Source organism: Colius striatus, chromosome 1 (genome assembly GCF_028858725.1).
Source record: "Colius striatus isolate bColStr4 chromosome 1, bColStr4.1.hap1, whole genome shotgun sequence".
In the NCBI taxonomy this organism is placed as follows: domain Eukaryota; kingdom Metazoa; phylum Chordata; class Aves; order Coliiformes; family Coliidae; genus Colius; species Colius striatus.
The window spans coordinates 196,604,614-196,632,360 of NC_084759.1; the positions used below are offsets into that span (position 1 = coordinate 196,604,614).

A 27,747-nucleotide genomic window follows, 5' to 3' on the forward strand; every position below is an offset into this window, starting at 1 on the left:
TGTTTATCCTGTGGTGTGATGCAAGACTTCTTTACATTTACAATACAATTACAATTTACATTTACAATAGAGAAGAATCTTTGCTTGCAAGCTAGTGAGGCTTGTTGACAGAGCCTTAAAGTATACTTGAAAGGTGAGGGAACAATGTCAGGGTTGCTTGTGACATGCTGTGGGAGCCTTATTGACAAAGTCTTCTCACTCCAGCTACAGGAGGCATTGTGCTCACAGGCTCTCATCCTGCGGAGGGACTTTAACCACCCAAATATCTGATGGAAAAGTAGCAGAGAGAGGGTGTGTGACACTGGACTTGTTGTTCACCAATGGAAGTGAGCTAATCAGGCAGCCTGGGCTTCAATGATCATGCACTAGTGGAGTCCATGGTCCTGAAGGATACAGGTGAAGTCAAGAGTAAACTCAGGAGTCTGAATTTTACAAAAGCAAATTTCCATCTCTTGAAGGAGTTAGTCAGTAGGACTCCTGGGAAGCTGCCCTGAGGGACAAGGGAGCAGAACAGAGCTGGCAAATCTTTAAGGATGGTTTCTATCATGGTGTAAGAAATCAGGAAAGGAAAGCAAGAGATCAACACGGGTGAGTCAAGACGAGTCAAACTAAAGGGTAAAAAGGAAATACACAGGTAGTGGAAGCAGGGGTGCTGGCTGGTTGTGTAGGGATGGGGTCAGGATGGCCAAAGAACTGTTGGAGCTGAACATTAGCAATGGATACAAAGAAGGGATTCTACGGCATGCCAGTCATAAAAGGAAGGTCAAAGAATGCATATCCCTCATAATGAGAAAGACTGGCAAACTTGTAAAAACAGTTGTAAAAACAGACAAGGACAAGACTGAGGTACTCTTTTTTTTTTTTTTTTTTTTTTTTTGCCTCAGTGTTCACTGGCAACTTCACTTCCCACACCTCTTGAGGGGATGGACTGCAAGATGCAGACTGGAAGACCAAAATCCATTCCACTGTAAGAGATCAGATTTGTGACCACCTGAAAAACTTGAATAGACATAAGTCTATTAGATTTGACAGGATGCATTCCAGAATTGTGAGGAAATTGGCTGATATAGTTGCCAAACCCCTCTCCATGACATTTGAAAAGTCATGGTGTCAGCTGAAGTCCCTGGTGACTGGAAAAAGCAAAACATTGCACCCATTTTTAAAAAGGATAGAAAGGATGACCCTAGGAACTACCAACCTGTCAGCCTCACCTCTGTGCCTAGAAGATCATGGAATAGACTCTCCTAGAGGTTATCCTAAGGCACATGGAGGATAGGAAACTGATTCAAGACCACTAGCATAGCTTGCTTCACCAAGTGCAAGTCCTGCCTGAACAAACTAGTGGTCTTCCATGATGGAGTGACTGTATCAGTGAACAAGGAAAAAGCTACAGATATTGACTATGTGAACTTCTGTAAGGTCTATGGCATGGTCCTCCACAACTTCCTTCTCTCTAAAATGGAGGGGTACGGATTTGATGGGTGGACTGTTTGGTGGATGACAAACTGTTTGGATGGTTGCATTCAGAAGGTAGTGGTCAATGGCTCAATGTCCAGATTTAGATCAGTGACAAGTGGTGTCCCTCAGGGGTCTGTATTGGGGCCAGTACTGTTTAATGTCTTCATCAATGACATAGTGGGAATGAGTGTACTCTCAGTAAGCTTGGATGCCAAGCTGAGCGGTGCAACTGACACGCCTGAGGGATGGGATGCCTTGAAGAGAGACCTGAACTAGCTCCAGAAGTGGGTCCATGTGAACATCATGAGGTTCAATAAAGCCAAGTGTAAGGTCTTGTACAAGTGTCAGGACAACTCCCATTATCAATACAGTCTGGAGGGTGATGGGATTGAGAGCAGCCCTGCAAAGAAGGACTTGGCAGTACTGTTGCATGAAAAGCTGGTCATGAGCTAACAATGTGCACTGGCAGCCAAGAAGACCAACCATATCCTGGATTGCATCACATGCAGCGTGGGCAGCAGGTCAAAGAAGGTGACTTTGCACTTCTTTGCAATCAGAAGACCCCATCTGGAGTCCTGTGTCCAGCTCTAGGGTCTTCAGCATAGGAAAGACATAGAGTTGTTGGAGTAGGTCCACATGGAACATATCTCCTATTAAGACAAGCTGAGACAGTTGAGGTTGTTTAGCCTGGAGAATACTCCAGGGAGACCTTACTATGACCTTTTAATACTTAAAGAGGGCTTATAAGAAAGATGGGGACAGATTTTGTAGCAGAGTCTATAGTGACAGTACAAGGGTAATTGTTTAAAAGCAAGAGAGGGCAGATTTAGAGTAGATATAAAGAAGAAATGTTTCACAATGAGGATGATAAAACACTGGGATAGGTTGTTTAGAGAGGTGGTAGATATTCCATCCCTGGAAACATTCAAGGTCAGGTTGGATGGGGCTCTGACCAATCTGATCTAGTAGAAGATATCCCTGCTTACTGAAGGGGTGTTGGACTAGATGATTTTTCAAGGTCACTTCACCCCAAGTTATTACATGATTCTGATTCATGTATTTCTGTAAAACGATTAACTGAAAAGTAAATACAGATTTTCTGGCTAGAGATAGATATAGACTTCTTCCTAGAAAGAAAGACAATACTCTGAAACAGGGAACCAGTGATCAGTAATTCTAGATGTAATAATTTAACCTGTTCCTTCACACCTGTCAATCAAACTTAGATCATTAGTCCCAAGTCTCTTTCCTGAAGTCAGAACATACAATTGCAAAAGCCAGGCCAGAGCAGTCTTGAATTCAATCATTGACAGAATGAGTGTTTCAAAGGAGTCTGGAGACATAGTAAGAATTTTCTCCATAACAAATTGCAGAAATAAAGGATTCTGTGCAGTTATATGGAGGCAATAAAAAGAATACAGTTTCAACCCACTGAACAATTCCAGTTTGGACATAGGGATTTTCTACACACTTGTACTTACCAGGCAGCTGCTGAAGCCCACCATCCTAGATGCAAAATGTCTGTTATTGTAGGCTGGGAAAAAAACAACAGAGATTACGTTATTTGTATAAACACTTGCAAACTTTTAAGGAATGTCAGTCACTGCACACAGGACTACTGACCACATAAACAGAACGAAGCCCAGCTCCTTGCTTTGGTTCTTCTTCAGGATCGCAGACTGACTGATAGTCATATGACTTGTTAAAGGCATACAGGGACATGTTAATCAGGTTTCGCATCAGACCAGGATCAATTTCACCAAAGAATCTTCCAATCTGATGAGGGAGAACATGCAGAGATTAGTTGAATTATTTCCAAGTATTTTTCTCATTAAAAAGTGAACAGTTCTGATTCTCCCTATATTTTCCTCTACATGACTCATCTGGTTGTGCTGCTTATGCATTTCTTTCTTTCTTTGACTATTTCTCTCCCAAAAGCTTGGTTGGAGAAGTCCAGTTAGATAGTAAATGTTAAATGCAGTATCAATGAGATCACTGTGCTTGGGGAAGAACAAGACAAATATGAAATATAAAAGATGTGTGGATGCCTCACTATTGTAAGTCTGAGGGCAGCCTACCAGTCTAAGGACAGAGTACAAAGAACATGACTTGATGGAAGTGAACCATCTTGAACCATAAATAAGATTGTGAAAAAAGACTAACAAAATAACTGGAATTTCTGATACAGTAAAATTGTTGTGATTCAGAAATTTTATTCTTCAACTAAATTTAAGATGAAATGCTGTTGTTTCTCTCTTAAAACTTCTTTCTATTGCTTTTCATGTTCTGTCCTTAAAAATATACATACCTGTTGTGTGTATTCATCCCGATTTGACATCAAAAGAAAGCCACCATCATCAAGGATAACACAGTCCACATGCTATTGTAAGAAAGTAAAATATGTTTTGCAGCAAGGATTTGTCAAGAGAATACTCTGTAAGAAACTGGTCTTTAATCAACACTTCAGAAGTATCTTCAAATCTATGCAGCTTAGACTAAATCACAACCCCATAGCCAAAGGCCCATATTAAGCTATAATAAGTTGCATTATCAGTATTATAAAAGTTTGTACAGATCAAAGGCTTATTTGTGGCTTAATTTCATAAAAATTGCTTAGTAAATTCTTATTTGCTCAATACTTTGTTAGCTCTAAGAGTGCTATATCCTTATTAAATCTGATTATAATTGAATCTCAGCTCATAACAGAGGACTACAACTGCTTGCGTGCTTCAGTCCCACAGTCCTTTTCCATTTGCAGCTCTTAATAGTAAAAATTTGAAGGGCACTCTCGGCTTGCTAGTCATGGTTACTTCCACTTGTTAAGGACTATAGTGAGATTCTTCCAGGGGTCAGGTGCAGGAATGGGAAGCTCACTGGTTCCCTATGCTTTGCACTTTGTAGTAGATCCTTGCAGTCGGAGATTGGAGAGACGGCAGTGAGGCCAAACAGATAACTTCCCAAAGTACCCCTTTTGCTCTAACTCTTGCAGTTAATGATCTTCACACTCCACAAAGCAAGTCACAGAAGACTTGAGCAGAGAAGCCGTTTAAGTGCATGACAGAATCTTATCCTGCAAGAGACCCTGAAGCTGTGCCCTCCTGAGTGCTAGCAGAGCTCTGTGATCCCCAGATCCTGGATGGGCTGGGAACAGAGGAAAGAAGGATGACTAATGACTGTTGAATGGCACATCATGTACTCTGGTGCTTTTCAGTTTGCATTTACCCTTTTCTAGGGTACTTCTAGGGTTATTTTATCAGATTTTATTTTTTTAAATTGTCCCCTTTCCTCAGAATTCGCCTCTTGCTTTGAAAATTACTGTTACATTTTTCTCACATCATTCTCTATTGCTCTTACTCTTTTCTTCCCTCTAGTTCTCATAATCTCATTGCAATGACTCTTGCAATACCCACTTCACCTCACTTCACCTCTTTCAGCCATTCCCCTTCCAATCTTCATCTCTTTTTTGAGACACTGGACTATAAAATAGGAAGTTCTATTTTCTGTAAAATTAACCCTCAAACATTAATGATAGAATCATTGTCTTAGATAACTCTAGAAAAAATGAGTGAATTTTGATAATCTGCCAGATATTTATAAACTGAACATATCCTTACCATACTGTTTCTCTCACAGCCACAGATTTCACTGTTGCACTAAAAAACACAAGTACAATAATCTTCATAAACATTCATAAACTGTATTTTGCAGCAATATTTATCAACCAAGAGAAGAACAAGTGATTCAATTTTTAATACCTGTATATTAATTCAAATTAATTTTGAGCATGTCATTTATCACAAACTTCTTTGTAAATAACAAGTATTCAGTAACTACCAACAGCACAATCTCTACTGTCTTTCACAAAGTCTCCGCTTTATCTCCCTTTTTAAGTATGCTCAATATATTAGAGAGAAATTGTTTGGAAGACTTTTCAGGATGTCAGTGCTGCGAGTATAAAGTGAAAGAGAAAGAACATCCACATTTCCATGTGTTTGGGGTATAGAAAGAAAGCTTAGAAATTATGCTGCCAAGTATCTTTTTTTTTTGATCATGAAAAGCTTCACCAGTCTCAAATCATGGGAATTCCTTGTGTTAGAGGAAGCTCACCATCTCCAGTTAGCATTTATGACTTTGATTACCAACATGTTTTTCTCTTCTTCTTGCAATATGTGTATACATACACACAGAACTGTCTCCTTGCATTATGTCCTGAACAAAACAACTACCAGACAATGCTGCAGTCATTCATCACAAATTATGTATTTTTGCTCTTAACTGTTCTGACATTTAGGCAATGAAGTTGCTTACTCATTGAAATACAGGTCTAATGTCTACAATGGCCAGACACTGTTACTGATTCCCTTAATGTACAACCAACTAAGCAACATTACTTCATCCAATTCTTGCATAATTGTCTTCATTTTGAGCCCCCTCCTTCTGAATGCACTACTAATTCCTTAGTTTTTCCTTCCCTTTAACCTTTCCTCCTTCCTACTTAGATCTAAACATTGCAGTAAGGAATGAAAGGGTTAAGCACCTATTTCATTAAGTTCTAAAATACTGTGATGCTGGTTGCAATATAAATCCTTACTGCTCATTGCTTATACATCCCCCATACTAAATAAAAATAGCTTCACCATTTCTTCTGCAAATTTTATTCACTGTTACAGCATAATCTTGGTAGGGAGCCTATTGACTAGAATATGTCATTTTTCTTTGTCTTTAACCATGTTCTATAATAATGAAAGCAGGACGTATAAAATACAGTCTATTTCAACATAGATTTATTTTGTGCATGTGGATGATTTAAATACCACAACTACTTGGCAACTACGCATCAGTGTGACTCTGGCACAAGAAGCTATTAGACCTATTTCCATCTGAAGCTTTGAGAAATGCAAATAAAGTTCAAAAAAGACTTGGTCAATTGCTTACCAGGCTTTTGATTGTGGTTTTTGTGAAATTTTCCATCCAGCTGGTTGCGTCAATTTTTATTCCAACAACTAACAAGAAATACATGAAAGTCTTTTTTTAGTATTTTTTTTAAAAAAAAAGGTAACTGTAGAATCCTTTAAAAGAGAAGAAAAGTTATAATAATATATAAATTTTAAACTGGAAAAGATAAATTGTGAGTTTTGCTCAGCTGTCTGACTGTCAACATCCTTCATGAGACTAATAAATTAAGCACTCTTACTCAAACACAAACAGATCTTTGGCTTGATTTCCACTAGGAAGATTAAAAAAGTCCCAGAGAAAAGAATGTCATGTAAAGTGAAGTTCCTTTGAAATCTCAATTAAATTCTAATTCACTGTTGAGCAACAACCAAATAACTAATGTAATTAGAGTTTCAGCACCACTCTATCTTACCTGCTGGTTTCAGAAGCTTCCCGTTAATCGTTATTTCCACAGCCTTGCTTACCATAATACCTGTTTCATAGCTATTGGCACCACTTTCTGAGAGTATAGAAGAGAAAAAGGAAAAAAAAAAGGTTATGATATCAAAGCCTCTTCCTCAGAAACTGAAATTGGTGATTATCACTTGTAATAGCTCAGATCACTACCATGTGTATGGCTAAGAGGAACACTTTTGTTTACTTTTCATTTACTTTTTGTACATGCTTTCACTGCTTCGCAAAGTTAATTCAGCCTTTTTTGTTTTCCTGCAGATAGAGTCATGAATAGCTTTACACATACAGGCAGCATTGTTAAAACTAGGATAAGAGCCAAAGATTTTATCCTGTTGTTGTCTGTGTATTTTTCAATGTATGGTATACTGACACCACTCACTAAGTAACAATTACTTCGCTGATGGAGTTCAGCTTGTTTTCAACACTGCTTAGTATAAAAAAGAAAGTTAAAACTACCTTCCCTGGAGCTTTTTGAGGAACACCAAACGCTTCAGGGAATTTACTTAATTACCTTGTTAATATTTTATTGAGAAAAGATGCAATAAATAAGTATGAAATAACAGCAATAAAAGATTCCATGTGTTTAAAAAAGGAGTATATCATTTGGGGTAGCATCTGCTTTTAGACAAGTTTGACAAAGTTAATGATGTTCACATCAGCAACAAGCACTTAGTATTGGACATATATAGGTTTTAAAGATCACAGTATTTCAGATAAACCAGTTTTGGTGAATAACAGCTATTTGAAATAGAATTCAAAAGCAAACTTTAAATTAAGCAGCAGTGCAGTGGAGAGAGTTTTGGACTCAGAATCCTTACACCTGCTCCCCCAGGCTTAGTTTGGTGCTAGGGAAGTACATGGAACTTGGGTCACATAAGGATTTTTTAGGTAGTGTTATTGCCACTAGGTGCAATTTTCTTTCACTTCCTTTAAAAATAATTCTGCCAAGGTATCTCTGTAAAACAATGCTTCAGCATAATAACAAATACCAGTACTCTGCATGTTTTCAGCTTTCTTAATTCTGAGCACACAGGGCCACCACAGTCAATTACAAATTATGATGTCCCCTGTTTATTGCCCTTCTAGCTACCTTTTTCTTCAAAATGGGTGATATCCCAAGACTTCTTTTCCTTATGAGTGTCCCACTCGCATTCTTTACCAGTGGCCCCAACTGGTATGGAAAACTTAGAATCATAGAATCCCCAGCTTCCAAAAAGAAACTTATATTGGACCACATAGTTCTGAAATTTCAACTTACTGTTGTAATATGGAGCTGTGAAAATATAGTTGTCATTATCTAAACTCCGTTTATAGAAGCTGACTTCATAAGTTTCAGCATTTTCCAACCAATCTTCTCCTGCCCTAATCACAAAAGAACAGTGATCAAAGAAAGACAGTTAGAGACTCATTAAAGCTGGGCTGCAGGTCTGGTAGTTTTTAATGTGTCACAGTTGGAAATAATGTGAGATTCATTCACGTGGTACACAGACTTTGTCAGATCTCATTGGATAACTGAAAAATATAATTATTTTCTAAAAATTTTGAAAAACCCCCCTAGATTGTGGTCTTGGAAGATGTTAAGAGTTGTAGATATAATGAGACAAAGAGAACTGCAACACTGCTACAACAAAACATAAAAAAACCTTTACAGTACATGTTATCTCTTGAGAAATCATCACAAAAGATTTTATTTCATTAGTAACACTAAAATAGAAAATAAACTGATTTAGGGAGTAAAATTCATTGCTATTTTCCCATTTTGGAGGAACATCCATTATTTAACATCCCACTCTTTCATGCTTCAAAATTATCACATACTATTTTATAATAATTGTTACCTTTTGGGGAAGACTCTAGTAATTCCACCATCTGTAACAACAAATTGTGCAACAACTCCATCACTGTAAACAAAAATAAGATTTAAAATGAAAAATTACTCAAATTCTCACAAGTTTCTATGTCAAAGGTTGCAATTAGTGTGATAACTAAATATTTAACCTGTGTAAACATTGTATATATACACATACATTATTTTATTATCAAACTTTGAAATGCACCCAAAAAAATCAGTAAATAAAAGGTATACTTACAGAGACAGTTTACTCCAATAACTTTGGGCAAGTTCATTTGTAAATCCTGCATCCAGCAAAACTCTAATGACCATATCAGTATTACCTATCAAAAGAGTCAAGACACTAATCTGAAAACATATGACATGGAATTTCGTTAAATGACTAAAATTAAATTTTGAGTTTACAAGACGTCACAGCCAAAAAAAAAAAAAAAGGCTATTTTAATTAGACACACTGTCTAACTGCACATCAGGTACTTACCGTTAAATAGATTGTTTTCACACTTTTGACTTAAATTTTTCCTTTATTGTATCCTAAAAAACTTTCTGTCATAGGGATAGTCAAAGTGCTAAGGGTACAGGTCCCAGCTTTGCAAACTCCCTATGTTAAATTTGGAAAGCAACATATTTTTAAAACACTTTCTGTCTCAGGTGATGCAATGAAACAACATATAATTCTTAGTTATACTTACATGCTACCAAACAACAACAGTTATATATTTAAATGAGTCTCTCAAAAATCCCCTTCATAAATTCCATTTTAATATGGGTACAGGAAAATACATTAATTTTTAATTAGTAATATGATGCATATATCATTTTTAAACATCTTTGAAAAGTGATTGCAGTCAGTGATTCTCAAGCATATTTTTTCTTTGCAAGAGAGTGGTCAACAGAACTTTAACAAATACTTTGCCAGTATGGAAAATAAATTATGTCTAAATTAAAGCTGAATAATGTAAAGGAAAAATCTGGCTCTTGGTCTTCAGTATCACACAGTAAATCAGTGTTGGTAAATCAATTGTCCCATGACTGGGACCTGAAGCTCTGAATCATGCCAAACCCCAGCTGCTCAGCCTTGCTCAGCCTTGCTGAGGAGACTGAAAACTCCTAGAGGAAAGTAAAAATAAAACCTACCAAATTTTCCTCAGTTTTGCTCCACAAAGAGCCATGATATGCTCTGTGCTTCAGCCTAAGTTTCAGATTTCAGAAAACTGATATTGATCTTTTTTAATAAAAATTGCCTTAATTCAATCTGTTTTCAAAAAACAGATCAATAGGGACACGTCTTTTGGTACTGAAAAGTGTCAGAAGCTTTATCAAAAAGGCTTTTTCATAAAATCTACTGAAGTCTGAATGTGTGAACATGCTATGCATAGAACCAGCAGCTCTGATTTACCAGCAGTAAGAGCAGTCTCACCTGAAACATATATTCTCTTTAGGTATACTTAACATGACTTAGCTTGACAAACCTTTTAAACTGTATTTCATGCCACAGTCTCAATTTCCCTACTCACATGCACCATGCCATACGTGATACAAGCTAAGGTACTGAATATTTCTTCTGCTGGAAAAAAATACAAAACCCCAGTAGAATCACAGAATCATAGCATGGTAGGGGCTGGAAGGGACTTCTAGAGATCACTCAGTCCAACTTCCTTCTAAAGCAGGACCAGCTAGATCAGGTGACACAGGAACACATCCATGTGGCTTTAGAAACCTCCAGAAAAGGAGACTCCATGCTTTCCCTGCACTGGACTCTCTCTAACTGTACCCTGTCCCTCTTGAGCTGGTGAGCTCAGAACTGGACACAGGACTCCAGATGAGGCCTCACCAGGGTAGAGTAGAGGGGGAGGAATTAACTCACTAATTAACTAAGGAACTAATTAACAAAAGAACAAATTTGGAAGGGTCTTGCTGGATCCATATTTTCCTAGAAATTATATTTTATTCAATCGCAATATAAATATCAAACTATGTCTTTCAGAGTGATACTTATCTCTGCTAATATAGAATTCTAATATTTTACTGGATATATTTTATGTTTAGAATCCCCTTGTACTGTGTGCACCTCCACAAGGTAAGGCTTGCTTACTTACATGAGGCAGAAGTTGAAGACAAGTAGGGCAAATTGCACTTACTATCCCCTGAGTAACAACAGATTTAGTTGTCCAGCTTTTAACAGGTTAAGTTGGATGGAGTGTGTCAAAATATAACAGGCATTATGGTATATAGACTATTTCAATTTGGGGATTTGACTAGTTTTTCCTTTTGAAAAGTATTTTTAGCAGAGTAATTTCCATAGCTACTCTTTCCTCTAGTCAACATTGTTTACTTTTCAGGAGGCTATTTTTGAAGTAACTGAATTACTAGAAAAATAAAGAAAAAAGTGAATTTTGTTGTGGACTCCAAAATGAAATTCAGCAAAAATTGGATAACTTTTTGGCATGATTTCTTAGTAGGCCCTAGTATATACTAAAATATCACTAAATGTGTTCTCACACATTCACTCCTACACCTTGTGAATATTAAATTAGGATTTTCATTTATTAAGCGGTTAAATTATTTGAAGTGAATGCTTTAATTTTCAAGATTGATTCAAGGGTCTCAAAATTTCAGTCAGTCAGCAATGTGTCAATGACTAAGATGACTCTATAAAAAACAGCAACAAACACCCACACACGCACACAAAACTAGCCTTTTGTTGAGGTCTTGTATCTAAGCGCACATTCATTCCCACGTTACATGGTCCAGCACAGAGACTCTTATTGAATTGATCAGTGATCTCTGACAGCAGTATGTTAAAAAGACTTGGAGAATGCAAAACAGAACAAAAAACTTTATTCCAACTGTTTATAAAATCTTAATAATGCTAAACAGACTTGCATGTATAAAGAAACTAATCCAGAAATTGAATTTTTCATGAGAACAAGACTTTAATGCATTACTGATGGTTCAAAAGTGTAACTCCTTATGTATTGTAAATGGGTTGTGGCCCAATTTAAAAAAGTGCAGCAGCTACATGAATTTGTGTTCTGAAACAACTCAAGCCCTAGAGAGATCACTTTAATCAATTTGTGAGACAGCAATAGAATTTCCTTATTTTTTATTTTGGTTATTGGTTATTTTGGTTCTCGGCTCCTTTTCTTATTTTGGTTATATAGACTGACAGGAAGCAGAGTGAAGAATTCAGTGTGGGCTTGGATGAGTGGACGGTGAGGTGGATTGAGGGCTGGCTGAATGACAGAGCCCAGAGGCTGGTGATCAATGGCATGGAATTGAGTTGGAGGCCTGAGGTCAGTCTTGTTCAATATCTTAATCAACGACCTGGATGAGGGGACAGAATGTACCCTCAGCAAGTTCACTGATGACACCAAACTGGGAGGACTGGCTGATTCCCCAGAAGACTGTGCTGCCATTCAGCAGGATCTTGACCAGCCTGAGAATTGGGCAGAGAGGAACCTCATGAGGTTCAACAAGGACAAGTGCAGAGTCTTGCATTTGGGAAGGAGCAACCCCATGCACTAGTACAGGCTGGAGGTCAAACTGCTGAAGAGCAGCTGTGTAGAGAGGGACCTGGGAGTCCTGATTGATAATAAGCTAATCATGAGCCAGCAATGTGCTCTCATGGCCAAGAAGGCCAATGGCATGCTGGAATGCATCAAGAAGAGTGTGGCCAGCAGGTCAAGGGAGGTTCTTTTCCCCCTCTGCTCTGCCCTGGTGAGGCCTCATCTGGAGTACTGTGTCCAGTTTGGGCTCCCCAGCTCAAGAGGGACAGAGAACTTCTAGAGAGAGTCCACACAATTCTATGATTTTGAAGTCTATTTGAGACTTACTTTGTCTGATATACTCAAGAGAAAGGAATAGACAGTGAAAATTTCTGGAGTGTATTAAAACAAACTGGAAGTTACTTGCTGCTAGAAAATACTGAGGGGAATTGTGGAAAACACTGGATATATAAAGCTCTGCAAACTTTGTTAAATAAACCCAAAAATCTGCTAAATTATTTTACAATCACTACTTTGGATAAAATATAAAAATAGATATATTTCTACCAAAACAAAAGTAGTGAAGATTAAAACCAAAACCAGATGTTTTGACGATGAAAACTGTCATTTGGACTAATTCTCATTTATAAGTAAGTAGTTTCCTAAGGAAAAAGACCAATAAGAAGAATACTTACATGATGGACTGCTTGGAGTATTTCTGTCAATAAATTCATTGAAATTTAATAGAAACTCGGTGTTGTTTTCTGATTTTTTTACATCATTACAGTATTCTCTGAAAAACAAAAGAGTCTTCTAAGGTTTGTTTCCTTTGCAACTAAGGAAGATAAATTTTAAAGTCCAAGCAGCATTGTGCAACTATAGTGAAATGTCTGGCTCTACCACATCAATTGATTGCCATGGTCAATACTAAATGTTGACCATATTGAATATTTCAGCCATCTACAGGAAATAAAATATTAAAGTGCCTGACTAAATCCGAATTATAAGAAAACTTCATGTAAGAGATAGGGCATGGATTCCCAGGAAAAGCACTCAGGTCATGAAATTAGGAGATCACAGAGTCTGAAAACTAAACAAGAGAATGTACAATGAGCTTAGACGGCACCTGCATTAAACTATACCGTGAAGTACATGGAGTGCTGATTAAAACAGTGACTTTATGCTTAACTAAGGCTGGATTTATGAGATAAGGTCCTATCCTCTGAGAATTCTTAAAGGCAATTTTAATAGGGTACACATTATATAAGCATATAAACACTCTTTGTTTTGACATATGCAAAACAAATCAAGAATTAACTACTATCTTTTACATAATGTAATAAAATAAACCAATATATGATTGGGTATCTTACTGAAAGTAAGCAAGCTCAATAAATGTCACTGGGCAATCTGAAGGCAAATATTAGATGGTGAGTGGCATTAAACAACTTTAATGAAAATGTAGAGAGTATTCAGCAGTAAAGCAGGGAGCTCTCTTTTTAAATAAGGTTTTCATATTAAATTGACTTTATGAACAAAAGAAGTCTGTTCAAGTGTTTCATATGAATAAGCTATCATATTGCCCTTTACCTATCTTATCATGATCCTGAAAGAATATAGGCAGAATTTACCTTACTATACCAACATTCACATTTAAACAGAGCTCTGAATCAAACAGGCTTTCTTTGTGTAGATTAACCCAACAGCTAAGGACTTTCTGGAAACTGTTAATTGGTACAAATGACTACCAATAACTTCAGTCCTTCAGAAAAATTAAACAGTTAAGCTGAGAATCCATTTGAAGATAAAAGACTGTGTTTTGCATATGAATCCATCTATTCATTGAAATAAAAAAGGATACAAAATATAATAAGATAAATAAGAAATGTAACAATTCTTAACTGATCTTAGTGGAGCAGCATTTCCTTTATGGATCATAACTATCTTTTAAAGGAACTTAATTTTTAAGAACTATTTATCATAGCTTGTTTGCCTTGCAAGGACTACACAATTTCACATAAAACATCAGGGAACTAAGGAACTTAAACAATTTTGAATGACTCAATCATTTTTTATGGTCAATGAATGAAAAATTGCTTCATCCTTAAGTGATGGAGAGCTTTGAAACACTTTATCTAGAAGTTGTCAAACATCTTGAGGCAAGTATTAGTCTATTTTACAAATGAGAAACTAATGTACAAAGTTGTAAAATCTTAAAAGTCACAAGAAGAAATGAATAGATACATATAAGATTTCCATTAAAACATCAATATTGATTTTACATCTCTCTTTGAGTAATATAAACATGAATCATAGCCTGATGATGTTCTTTACAGTCCAGTAAGAAGAAAAGATCGATCTTGTAAACCATGAATCTAATAACTGCTCTTTTGCATAGTATTTTTTAGCAAAGTAAAACTTTATTGGTCAAGTTTGTATTCTGCAAATGTCATTGATCTGGTAAAAATAACTATTTATTATTGAAATAGTACTTATTACTGGAAAAGAACCAACCTCGGTGCTATAAACGTATAGCCAGCTTCATCAAAATTATCAAGCTTCAATGTTTCTGAAACTACAAAGATGAAGAATAAACACCAAGTAAGCAAACTGAAGTTTTTACCATCATTTTTCTTCTCAAAGTATTTGACTAGCTTTTGCATGCATCCATGAATTCAGAAAAAAAAAAAGTTTGTTTTGAGACACTTTCATACTAATATACTACATTTCAGTATTTCACAGAGTAGGAAGAAATCTGGTTATTATATACAATATACACCTTTCAACAATAACATATCTAACTTACAGAATGCATTAGCATGACAACTTGAAAACATTGGAGATATTTTCATTAGAATTACAATCTGATACAGAGAAATATTTGGGACACCGAATTGTTGCAAAATGAAGGAAAATCTTTCCAGTATATTCTGCAATAAACTTTTTAAAACTTATCCATATAAGTATCACTTTCAATGCTACTGTAAATAATGGCTTTAAAAGCTGGTGTCACTGAACACTAATAGTACCAGACAAAGAAGGAATAGGGATTGGCAATAAATTGAAATATGAATGAAAACAGAAAAACATTTAACATCTTTTTCTTTTCTTTTCCCCCCCTTCTTTTGCTTTGGTACCAAATGATCATGGGAAAAAACCTGACATGAGGAATACAGAGGAGAATATCCAGTAGGAGTAGAAATATAAGTGAAAAATATCAACTGCAGTAAACAGAAAGAAATTGAGCAACAAGAATATACTTGCCCTTTTTGATTGTCACTATCCACCAGAAAGAGAAAGCAAGGAAACAGAAAAAAACAGGGTAAAGCAAAAGGGGTCACAAACCAATATTTTATTCAAACAGACCCTTGAATAAAAATATTGTACATAAATAGATCAAAGGTTCAATTTACATACAACTGTAGTCTGGAAAAAAAGACATCTTTTAAGACTGAAGAATATGTCCTTCTCAACTATTTCTCAAGTACCTTCCATATGCTGTGCCTATTTCAAGGGTCTGTTTTGCAGGTTGTCTTGATATAAGTGCAAAACCAGATTATCTAATTCATCAAGAGAAACATTTGCACTTACTGAAACTTTAATTTTGAACTTCTTACAATTATAAAAAGTTATAATACTCCACTGAATATTAAATCTTGCAATATTCTACTTCATACACAGTAGGCAATGGCAGATTACATGATTTAGAGCTAAGCAAGTTTTCTCTAATAATAGCTATCTATGCCTGGCAGAGAGATTCATAGTATTTTTCTATCTTTAACTGCATATTTGTTTGTTGTAACACTTGGGTAAAGTTAAAAGGATGTGATGGGTTCTATTTTGTCTGATATCTAGATTCCAGTTAATCTACACCTTATGAACAAAAACATTTGAATACTCACAAGTATAATTTTCAATTATCTCTCCAGAATCTGTAAGTGGCTTGAAATGAGTCTAATCCAAAAATACATCCACTAGAACTATTTGTGAAATGCAAAACAAAACTCTAGCTGTGAGCCAAACCAAACAGCGCTTTCACATTAATCTGTTCCTATGGGCAGCAGAGGTAATTTACTAAATATTATTATATAACTACAGTAAAAATAGTAATTTTTTAAAAAGCTTTACTATTATAGTTTATGGAATGACATTTAGCTAATAGAACAAAAGAAAAAAGTATCCAGACCCTTAAAATGACAGCAACAGAGGATACACAAAGCAATGATTCTACAGGCACAGAGCAAGGGGGAAGGGATTGTCAGCGGAACTGGGGTACCTGCACATATTCTATCTTTATAGAATATTTCTTGCACCTCGGATGTCACAATGGGTTAGAATCATTGCTACAGATTTTGGGTACATAATGATCAGTGAATTCCACAAAATTTATGAATTTTAAACATTGCTTTTTGAAGTGCATCTGAGACTTGGCAATAGTAGACAAAATCAGAGAACCTTCATAGTACTTACATCTGGCTTGAGTTATTGGTTCTTCTATTTTGGCTTTAATATAATAAAAGCTGTATGATGGTAAAACCAATGCCAAACTGCAATAGAAATGAGACAAGTAAAGCAATTATCTGCAGCAGTTTTTTCCATTCTGGTTTCTATGCATTTTGAAAGCAATTAACAAGTTTGGAAGTTGGATCATCATGAAACAAGACAGTCATAGAGTGAAATATCAGCCTCACACTCTGTAACAGACACAAGTAGGATCCTGCCAGTCCTGAAGTTCCCTGTGTTTATTTTCATTCTTATTTAGGCTTTTAAGCTTGAAAGTCTTTTTTAACAGATAAGCAACGAATCTCTAACACATTAAGGATCCTAACATTAACACATGTCAAAGTGATCATTGACTGCAAAAAACAGCTTATAGTACTGCAGTGATTTGCAAGCATTATATAATGACAGTCTCCTTTTACTAATAAAACTGTCCATATTCACTAGGAAATGTATCCAATAATATTTGAATTCACATTACATTCATGACGCAAAATCATGTAGTCATTGCTAAAACTTTTGAGCATCATTGTGTAATAACATATTGATTGCAAGGCATTTGCAAAGCATTTTGTTTTAGATTATACTTGTTTTTGATAAAAAGTCTTCTTTTTGTACCTAATTTAATACATGTGTAGAAGGGTTCAGTCTTTAAAAAGTATGTAAAGGACAGGAGGTATGAGTAATCATCCATATCAGATCTTTGATTTTGCACTCGATTATCACTGTAGAACAGCAATGGTTTCTAATGGATAGCTGCAGAAATTAACAATTGAGCCATAAATGAGATGACTTTTAATGATACATTTGACATTTAAACAGCATGTAAGTGAGATTGGTAGAAAGCTATTACTAAATATTCACCAATTCTCCTCTAGGGAAATCAGTAGCAGTTTACCTGTCATTAACAGTTACTGCCAGCAGAAATTGCTAATTAAAATCTGTAATGTTATGTTTAATAGGCTTTCTAGAATGTGACTCCATGGATTTATTACTCTATTTCATGCCAGACAATTCAGTAGGAATTAAGAAGTCATATAAATCAAACATGTTTCTTTTCTGATTGCTAGATGGCATAGTCTGATAAAGATAGAGGCAGATCAACAGCAAAATGGGACACTGAATGAAAGATCTGACATTGGCATTCTCTTGCTAAAACTGATTTGTTTGGTTACACGTATAAATTAACACTTGCATTTTCATTGGCTATACGCCTGTCCAGAACATGAAAAAACCAAAAAAAATCGAACCAGCTTGGCTGCAGACTACACCACAATAAAAATATTGGTTTGGTAAAAATTTGACTAAATACTTGTACCACCTCGTTTTCAACTGGATTAACTTAACTTTTCTGGCACTTGTTAAAACTTAACTTGTTTTGGATAATGCCATTTCTACATTCCTTTACAAGTTAGAGCTGTGAATTTAAATGAGTTTTAAATAATATACACATCAATGTTTCATTCAAAGGGAAATGTGTTTTTTTCCATTGCTTCATTTGTTCCTGCTGTCATTTACCATATTTTTACAGACAAAAAGTTATCAATATCAGTTAAATCTCACCACAAACAGACACAGATTTCAGAGATAATTAGTAGGCCCTAAGATCTGACATGAAGGTTAGCAGATTCATGATATAAGCAATGACAGACTGTGTAGAGGTTTTGTCTAGGCCAGGTTTTGGCAGCAGAGGGGCTACAGGGGTGGCTTCTTTAAACAGTTGCCAGAAGCTTCCCCTGTAGCTGACAGGGCTAATGCCAGTCAATTCTAGGATGGATCCACAGCTGACCCAGGCCTAAACAATTACTAATAGAGGTAATGCCTCTGTGAATAACATATTTGAGAAGGGGAAGAAGCTACTGGGCAGTTGCTAAACTGCAGCAGCAACAGAGAATGAGAATGTGAAAACATTTCTGCAGACACCAAGGTCAGTGGGGAAAGAGGGGGAGGAGATGCTTAGGCCCTGGAAGAAAGACTCCCCTGTGACCTGTGGTGAGGACCATGGTGAGGCAGCTGTGCCCCTGCAGTCCACGGAGGCCACCAGGGAGCAGAGATCCACTCGCAGCCCGTGGAGGACCTCACACCTGAGCGGGTGGATGCCTGACTGGGGAGCTGTGACTCTGTGGGAAGCTCGTGTTGGAGCAAGTTCCTGGCAGGACCTGGGAATCTGTGAGGAGAGAGAAGATCATGCCAGAGCAGGTTTGCAGTCAGGACTTGTGATCCTGTGAGGGACTCAGGCTGGAGCAGTTGGTACCTGAAGGTCTGTTCTGCCAGTGGATGACACACATTGGGGCAGGGTGTGAGGAGCTGCCCCCTGTGAAAGGCTCCATGCTGGAACAGTTCGTGAGGAACTATAGCCCATGGGAAGGACCCATGCTGGAGAAGTTCATGAGGGACTGTCTCCTGTGGGAGAGACCTCACAGTGTAGCAGTGGGAAGTGTGAGGAGGTCTCCCCATGAGAAGCAGCAGCAGCAAAGTCCATCTCTAATGAACTGACCCCAACCCCCTTCCCCGATCCCTGGCATTGCTGGGATTGAAGGGAGGAGGGTCCTGGGAAGAATGAAGGGTGGAAGAAGGTGTTTTAGGATTTGGTTTTATTTCTCATTTCCATGCTCTGTTTTGATTATTCATTAATAAATCAAAGCATTTCTCCCCAAGTTGAGTCTGTTTTGCCTGTGACGCTAATTGCTGAGAGATCTCTCCATCCTTATCTCAACTCACAAACCGCTTGTTATATTTCTGTCTCCCCTGTCCAGTTTAGCGGGGGGGGGAGTGATAGAATGACTTGGTGGGTACCTGGCACCCAGCCAGGGCTAAACAACCACAGACTTAAAAAGATTTTCACAAAATATGTCACATTTTCTATTTAGACCACTTCCTTTTTAATATGCATATTGAAATAAGAACATGGAGACAATGCAAGGAAAATATTAAATAAGAAGAATCTGAAATAAAGCGTACAATTAAGAATATTCTTTGATATAGAAAATATAAGAAGATCCTTAACACCAATCATATATCCTGTTTTTCCTGCATATTGAAATAACCTAGTGAAAAATCTCAACAGCTGGAAAAAAGACTGAAGTTCTGGTTCTTTTCAGAGCTGTAAAGCTGTAAACGAACACAGAAAATCCTATAGGCCTGGAAACAAGACGATCTGGTCCTAACATAGGTAGTATGGAAAATGTAACACTAAAAATATTAACTAAAATAAACAAAAAAGGACATTTAATTAGGTAAGAGAAGTCAGACAACAAAAATGAGTTACCTGTAATCAGTACCATTCACAGCAGTCCATGTATACGTTCTGTTTCCTTTATCAATGTATCTCTATAAACAGATATTGTTGAAAAAAAATTAACTGGAGCTTCAAGAAGTATGACCTTTTCTTGAGAAATGCAGTAAAAATAAAGTACAAATCTGTTGAAATTGTATTTATTATTTTAATTAAAGCATGAGTTGAGCACTCTTTGCCTTAAACATTTTCCCAGCTTACATTATGCAAAAGAATCACCTATAGTCTTTTCATTGAACTTTAATAAAATGCAAATTTAGTTAAAATAAACATATTATTTTCCCTTTTAAAATTAATTACCCAGGCCTATTTTTTTCTATGTTGTTAAAATTTGATAAAAGATGTTTATCTCCTTTATGGACCATTTTGCAGTTAAATTATTAAAAGAAAAAAAAAAAAAACTGAATTATAGAAAGACTTTGTAGGTATTAAAAAAAGGAAAAAGAAAAAGAAGCAGCATATGTCAGTGTCTAATTCCCTGATATATTTTATATTTAAGGTACAAAGATGGCTGAAGAGATTCCTATCAATTAATTAATAATGTGCCTACACTTACTTCGGCTCAAGACTAAGTAGGTGTTTGAAACTTGTGCTGGCAGATCTTCCAAATCAGGCACGGGGCAATGGGTTGCACACTGTACATTGTACATTGGCAAGAGAAAAGCAGTGCCCAGGATGGGAGGGAAGGAAGATTAGGACTAGGCTTTTATTAAATCTTGTCACTGGTGCTGTGAACATGTTTGAAAGAAGCCTCTCTTAAAGACAACACATCCTCATACACCAGCTCCTATTTACCTTTGCCTGCTTCACTACTGAGCCACCTAAGACCATCTCATCTCCAGCTGGTCACTAGCAAAGAACTTACACGTTACTTCAATTTTTGTGACCCTTCAGTTTTCACTACTGCCCACCCTGGATGCTCAAATGTGGCAATGCTTTTGTTCCTATGGCTTCTTCTCTGTTAGCTGGAAAGTCCCTGAGGCCTTGGGAGACTCCAGCACACCCCACCCACACTTGCTACAAGTCCAGTCTCTATGCTGTAGCATGAGGTCATCTCCCAAGACACTGCTGGGGCCAGCTGCAATACAAAAGGAAAGCAAAGCAAACTTAAAACAAAAAGCAAAACAAAAAGGACATCAATTTTAAGCCTCAAGACCACAAGTCAGAGCAACTGACCACATCAGCCCTTTTTATAAGAAAATATATGAAGCTATCAAGTCCTAATTGATGCTTGTCTCATGCATGGCCCGTGGTCTGGAGCAGCTTCATTCTGGCTTTAGCAGCCTGGAGCACGGAGCTTAATGGCTCAAAGCATTCACCACTGCCACTCATCTCTGTCCACTCCCTTCTTCTCTCAGAGAGGTTCAAGTAGAGGAAGAAATCTTGGCCCACAGTTCAATGGAAGGTGAAGGAAATTAAATTAATTGAACACTTGAAGCATCTGGGATCAAAAGTTTTGGGGTATTCTACTCAACCACAGACTGTGGTCTAGGCGGTGCATAACTGACATGTTGTCACGCACCCACAGACATCACATTCTGCCTGTCCCTGATGCTGTAGCTGACTCCAGCATTTGCAAGCATGAATGCTTCCTCTCTCGGGTGAATAGATGCCTGACCAACTGTTTCAGGTCCTTCTATCTCATAGCCTGAGAAATGCAAGCACATCCTGAGATCTCTTCAATAACTTTACTGTTAATGCAATTATTTGTAAAAAAAAAAAAAAATCAATGGAGTTACTGTATTTTTGTGACCTTCTAATCTTCCCTTTTTTATCCACCTATACAGAGGTCTTTTCATCTACAGGATTGGACAGACGGTCCTTAACATGTCTGAAAATGACCCAGTGAGTCCTTCCCTTTAGGAGCAGCTTCTCCCTCACATAGACTCCAGCAGGACTTTAGACTCTCCAGCAGTAGCTAAGGAATGACCCAATCTCCTTTCAGAACAGGTGGACAGGCTGGTGGCTTCCTAGACAGGATGGGCTCCCGACACTGGTAAGACAGGAGAATTGACATCAGATGGGTTTTCTCCTTGCCACAGGAGGGCCCTATACATCCACCATCCTTCTATAGTGGAACTGTTCAGGAAAAGGCAAATCTTTCTCAGACAGCAGCATTGTAAAACCTTAATCAGGAAGGCTGGAGTGCGGGCATTGGTGTGAGAAAGCACAGAAGAGAGTCCTGTCAGAAAGCAAGGGGACTGCTGATACAGCAGACTGCTGTAGAAGAACATGGAAAGAAGTGAAAGGCAGCATGAAGTCAGATACAGAGAAGAAGAGTGAGCACCTTTAATAAGATCATGGGACTCCACAGGTTCACAGACCTTAACTTACAGGCATGCTTTGCACTGGACAATGTGAGTGTATAAGGCTTCAGTTGACTTTAACAGAGACTACAGTAGGAAAGTATGGCTCAGCTGCCTACATGACTACATGAGAATCATTATCACCATCTTTCAGATAACATCAGTTACATTTGTTTGCTCTCATTGAAGTTGAAGTTGTGTGCTCAAGAAGAGAGTCTACGAGGTCTTGCACTTTCTGAATTGAGTATCAGAAGGAAGACAATGTCCACCCCTTGAGTCAAATTCCCTAGACTCTGCACTATAATAATAAAATATCATGATAATCTTTCTGTAATAAAGTCAAAATCTCGTTTAGCAAGGAGTTGAATGAATATACAGATTTTCCTCTGTCTCCTCACAGGTGGATAGATGTGCACGTAAAACCACTGATTGCCTTAATGATATACATAGCTCAGGAATGAAAAAATACCTCAGATGAATTTGCACAGTTGTGGAGATTTTGAGCACGGCTTCCTGCCCTTATTTGCATTCCTTTAAAATTACACTATCAGAAGCAGCATGCTTTATCAAATCCAGTGCAGATACTAAGAGGCTGAGGAATGGTCATGAGACATCCAGCTCTGGAATCCTCAGCACAGGAAAGACATGGGTCTGTTGGAGAACAGAAAAGTGATCAGAGAGATGAAACACCTCACTCATGAGGAAAGGCTGCAAGAGTTGGAGTTGCTCAGCCTGGAGAAGAGAAGGTTCGAGGGATATCCTATTGTGTCCTCTTAGTACCTAAAAGAGGCTTATTAGAAAGATGATGAGAAACTTTATCAGGGCCTGTTGTGACAGGTCAAGGGGTAGTGGTTTCAAATCAAGAGAGGGAAGACTTAGCCTTGATGATATGTTTTACAATAAGGGTGGCGAAGCATTGGAACAGGTTGTCTAGAGAAGTGGCAGATGTCCCATCCCTGGGAACATTCAAGGTCAGATTGGATGGAGCTCTGAGCAACCTGATCTTGTTGAAGATGTCACTGCTCATTGCAGGGGGGTTAGACTAGTTGACTTTTAAAAGTCCCTTCCAACCCAAACTACTCTATGATTCTATGATTCTAAGCATGTTTTCAAAGATTTGTTGCAAAATCAAATGATTAAGAACTTGACATTGTGAAATCACAGCATGGATGAACAATTGAGGCATGTTTCAGAAAATTCATCTCCTTTTTCAGACTCATTTTGCAAAGGCAGTATGTGCATTGACCCTGATTTTCAGCCAGAAAGACAACTAAGTTTCTACAGTGTTTAATGAAAAAGCAGACTAAGAAATATATTTTTCAGTGTCAAAATGAGAATAAGTTCATAAGAATCTTCCCTCAATGCAGGATTGAGTCAGAGGACTGGTAATAAGAATTGCTAAGTACTGGGTGTCACTTGGTGTAATCTGGACAACATTCAAAGCAGAGTTTAAAAGTTACTACTATGTATTTGACATTGAATGGAGGTAAGGAATGTGCTGGTTTTATTAGAATAAACTTTCTCTAAGCTCTGAGGTCTGATTTTCTATAATTTTAACTCTTGGAATCTGTAGAACATGCCTTTTAAGAAGAAGGAACTGGAAAATCCTGCCGTTTAAGTAAAATCAGTAGAGTTCGTTGAAATACCAAAGTGTTCAACGGGAGAGGACAGCTAATAATACATGTGAAAAATTAAGTGAACAGTCCTAAGTAATTCTGCTGCATATTGTTATGATGTGCTTATATATATATATATGAGTTATGTAGTTCCTGCTTGACATTATGTTTGCTTCATATTTTTCTGCTAAGTCATTAATTTACCTATCTTCAAGCTGGTTTACATTCAGAGTAAAACAGTTTCAAAATGCTGTTGAAGAACTGCAACTGTGAGGCATATTCAGAACTGCTTCCGTGTCACATCAGTCATGATTTCTTTGCCTTAAGTAGAGCATTCATGTAAGGGTACATATGAAATTAGAGCATTTCCCATTACCAGGAAATGTGTCTGTCTTATTGGAAACCAGTAGCAATCTTTATCAGGAATGAGCATTTTGGACAAGAAAATAAGGAACTCAACAAGCTGTTCAGAAAGCACAAGTACATAGTATAACTGTAAGATGAATTTGCTTATCCCAAATACTCTTCATTTATGGCACATAAATATTACTTTTTTTTTTCTTTTTCTCACTGTTTTCTTCCCATTCAACCACAATATAAATTACCAAACCCATCTTCACATATCTCCACAAGCAAGTTTAGTACTTTGGGGAATCATACACAGAAGTAGGCTGGGTCCATTTCCTGGTGAACAGAGTGTAAGACCTCATCAACAACTGTCTGATTAATGATGCACCAAAGAAACCAAGAAACAAAGCAATTCTTCTTTTCATAAGTACAGAATTTCTTCTACTATAAGCCAGTTAAGACTAGCAACTCTGGAGGAAAAAATGATACAAACTGACATTATAAAATAAACGTCTTTCACTATTCACGGTATTTTTCTGGTTTTGTTTGTTCCTGTAAATGTAATTTACTGTGTTCCTATCTTACCTCATCTTGGGACTTGACCAGTGTTTCAAATGTTTTTTCTCCACTTTCTCCATCTATCATTTTTTTCCGAATCTATTGGAAAGGAAGAAAAAGGAGACAAAAACAGCCCCACAAAAAAACATAGGAGTTGCATGTAACATGAATAATATTTTCAGTGGTTCAAAATATTTCGCAAAAACACAGAAAATGATAATTCAAGTAAAAGTCATAACTCTTAAAAAAAACCCTCAAAAGTTTATTATTTCCAGGTTTTTCCAATCAGAAGTTGCTGTATTCAAACACATACTGAATCAGTAGAGTTATGAAGCAACAATTCTGGTGTACTTTGCATAGCAAGACCATCCTATAAAACCTCTTGATGAGAAGTTTTGTCTAACATTTCTCGTGCTTCTTAAGTACATTTGTGAGATTCAGGTAGCAGCAGTGATTCATAAAAACATTTTTCTAGCAGTCCAAGAGTAACTCCTCTCTGAAGCACGCATTTCAAAGACACTTAAGGCAGAATTTAATGGATATCAAGAAATGCTGATTAGTGTCATTATGAAAGAATGATTTCAAAGGGAAAAACAATGTTAAAAAATTGTAAAATGTTAATAATCCTCCAATTTATTTCACAAAGCTATGAAACTACACTTAAAAATTCTGATTTCTAAATGTATTACAAAATTAGTAACTGAAAATCCTGTGTAGTAATTAATTTGTTGTCAACACTTAAGTTTATTTCTCTGTTCTCCCTTTCACCACAGCAATAAGCTTGTGTTAGAAAGATATAGGAAAACAGTTTTTAAAAATTTCAGGTAATATATTAATATCCTATTAAAAAGTGTTCTGTTCTGAAAAATTTTACAAGCCTCCTACCCAGGAATTGTCACTTAAGAATTATTTAAACAGCAATCATGGTGTCCTTCGAAATGAGAGGAATGTAATGCATTGCCGTTACCTACAAATAATACTGTATCTCAATTTATTTCATTGTAATGTAATCTCTCTATAAAGTCATCATCTTGACAAAATTAAAAATGAAATTTATAGTGAAGAAATTCCCATTCCAAATCTAGAACATTTATTGCTTTTAGGTTATTTTACAGTGACATACAGGCAGCAACATGTACTAAAAAAAAAGGTAATCTCACCTCAACTTTAATATCATTTTCCAATTCAGCATCTAGAAAATCCAGTGTAACAGGCTCCTGGGATTTAGGATTCTGAAGCAGAAGATATTGTATGATCAAATAATAAATAGTACCGTAACATTACAAATCATTGTAATCCCTTCATTTCAAAGTAAGCTACTTAACTAGGCTTACTTACCCATCTATTTTACTCTCTTACAGCATGATGAATTACTAGTGACCCTTTCTCATTTATTTTATTTAATTGGATAAAGAGGTTAATTGGGTAAATGAAAACCAAATTAACACTAATGACCAGTGTCCATTCACAGTCTGTCATGTATGGGCTCATGCTGGGAAGCTGCTTCCCCTACTGCTGGTGCATCAGACAGTAAATATGGGAGAAGACTCATTAGAGGAAGCATGAGACATGAATCTCTCATCAGGTGTCCTGCTGCAAAGGAAGAAGAGAGAAATTTGGGAGAGTTTTTTGACTGATCAGTAGTATGGGGCAATGGTGCCCTTCTGCAATTCTGCCAAAAGCAGACTACAGACTACCTATTATGAGGTGGGAATAGACTGCCAGTCACAAAACACACAATAATAGCAAATGATTTGTTTGTCATAAAAAATAAAAGTAATTTCTATTGTTAGCATTACAGGACTTTTCTGAACACACTGCAGTTTTGAATGCATTTCTCCTGACATCAGTACTGTCACTTCAATTTACGAGATGGAAATCTGTAGCACAAATTATGTGACCCAGCAGCTTCAAGACCTTCAATGTACATGATGTTAGCTCTTGACTATGGTGGTCTGGGTCTGTAGTAACCCCTGTTCCATAGCAACATGGGAAGACGAATGTAGCTCTGCTGATCTAACTCAGATCATCCTCCAGTCTCTTCTTTCACAGTTGCGGTCTGCATTTACTTGGACAGAGCCATTTTCTATACAAATTGTTAGGAATCTGACTTCTTGGGGGTTTTTTTTGAGTAATTTTGGCTAAGTCTCATTGACTTAATGTAATGTATGGAGTAAAAATCCTCAGTTCTCATCATTCAGTAGTTAATGCATCCATCTAATGAAGGATCTTTATAAACAAGAATATGGGTATATATTAGTTAACAATTTAAATCTGATAGTTTAGAATAGAATAAGAAAAATGTCCAGCTTAATTTTTTTCATTGATAATAATTTGCTTTGTGTAATAGGCCAGTTCATACATGAAGGGACCTCAAGGCCTAATTTTTTTAAGTGACTAGGCACGATTTCTTATATGATTAGCAACAAAAAAATTGTAATTTTCCTATAGTAGTATTTCTAGAATAGTATAATTTGTGATAATGATATTTTTAGAGGATTTCAGTGATTCAGCTATACTAACTTATTTACAGATTAGACTAAGGTCTCTTCCTTCAAAATCATGATTATATTTCTTCTATCCTAACATTCCCTGGCAAAGCTACATTACAAATGTACATGTGATTATTCTATCAAAAAATTCAAGCATGTTTCATCACAATTTATGTATTTCTAATACAAAAAAGTAAAAGATGAAAGATTATTCCTTCATATTTTTGAGGAACAAATGTAGATGGGTTTTTTTTGGCATATAGAATCACTCTAGTTCTTAGCAAGCAAGACTTCTTGTTTGCTAATAGAAAAGCCAATACATTTATTCTCAGGAAGAGAGAATGAACTGGAATGACTGCAGACAAAGATTCTGGGTATTTGTTTCAAATGTGTACTGATAACTAAATAAAATGTTGTGTTCATAT

The 27,747-nt window shown here is 36.7% G+C and overlaps 1 protein-coding gene across 2 annotated transcripts in view; it reads right to left on the reverse strand.

The window, feature by feature from the left end:
* CACNA2D1 (calcium voltage-gated channel auxiliary subunit alpha2delta 1) overlaps positions 1-27,747 on the reverse strand; it is a 393,756-nt gene that overhangs the window by 18,317 nt on the left and 347,692 nt on the right. For both annotated transcript variants that reach the window (XM_061989208.1, XM_061989201.1), the window contains 15 exons: positions 25,991-26,047; positions 24,858-24,929; positions 19,976-20,037; positions 16,678-16,754; positions 14,722-14,782; positions 12,903-13,000; positions 8,958-9,042; positions 8,706-8,768; positions 8,126-8,229; positions 6,827-6,913; positions 6,394-6,461; positions 5,073-5,111; positions 3,767-3,838; positions 3,082-3,234; positions 2,940-2,992 (listed from right to left, as the gene is read on the reverse strand). In XM_061989208.1, coding sequence (XP_061845192.1) covers positions 2,940-2,992; positions 3,082-3,234; positions 3,767-3,838; positions 5,073-5,111; positions 6,394-6,461; positions 6,827-6,913; positions 8,126-8,229; positions 8,706-8,768; positions 8,958-9,042; positions 12,903-13,000; positions 14,722-14,782; positions 16,678-16,754; positions 19,976-20,037; positions 24,858-24,929; positions 25,991-26,047 — 1,151 coding nt within the window. The remainder of the gene's footprint in view (positions 1-2,939; positions 2,993-3,081; positions 3,235-3,766; positions 3,839-5,072; positions 5,112-6,393; positions 6,462-6,826; positions 6,914-8,125; positions 8,230-8,705; positions 8,769-8,957; positions 9,043-12,902; positions 13,001-14,721; positions 14,783-16,677; positions 16,755-19,975; positions 20,038-24,857; positions 24,930-25,990; positions 26,048-27,747) is intronic.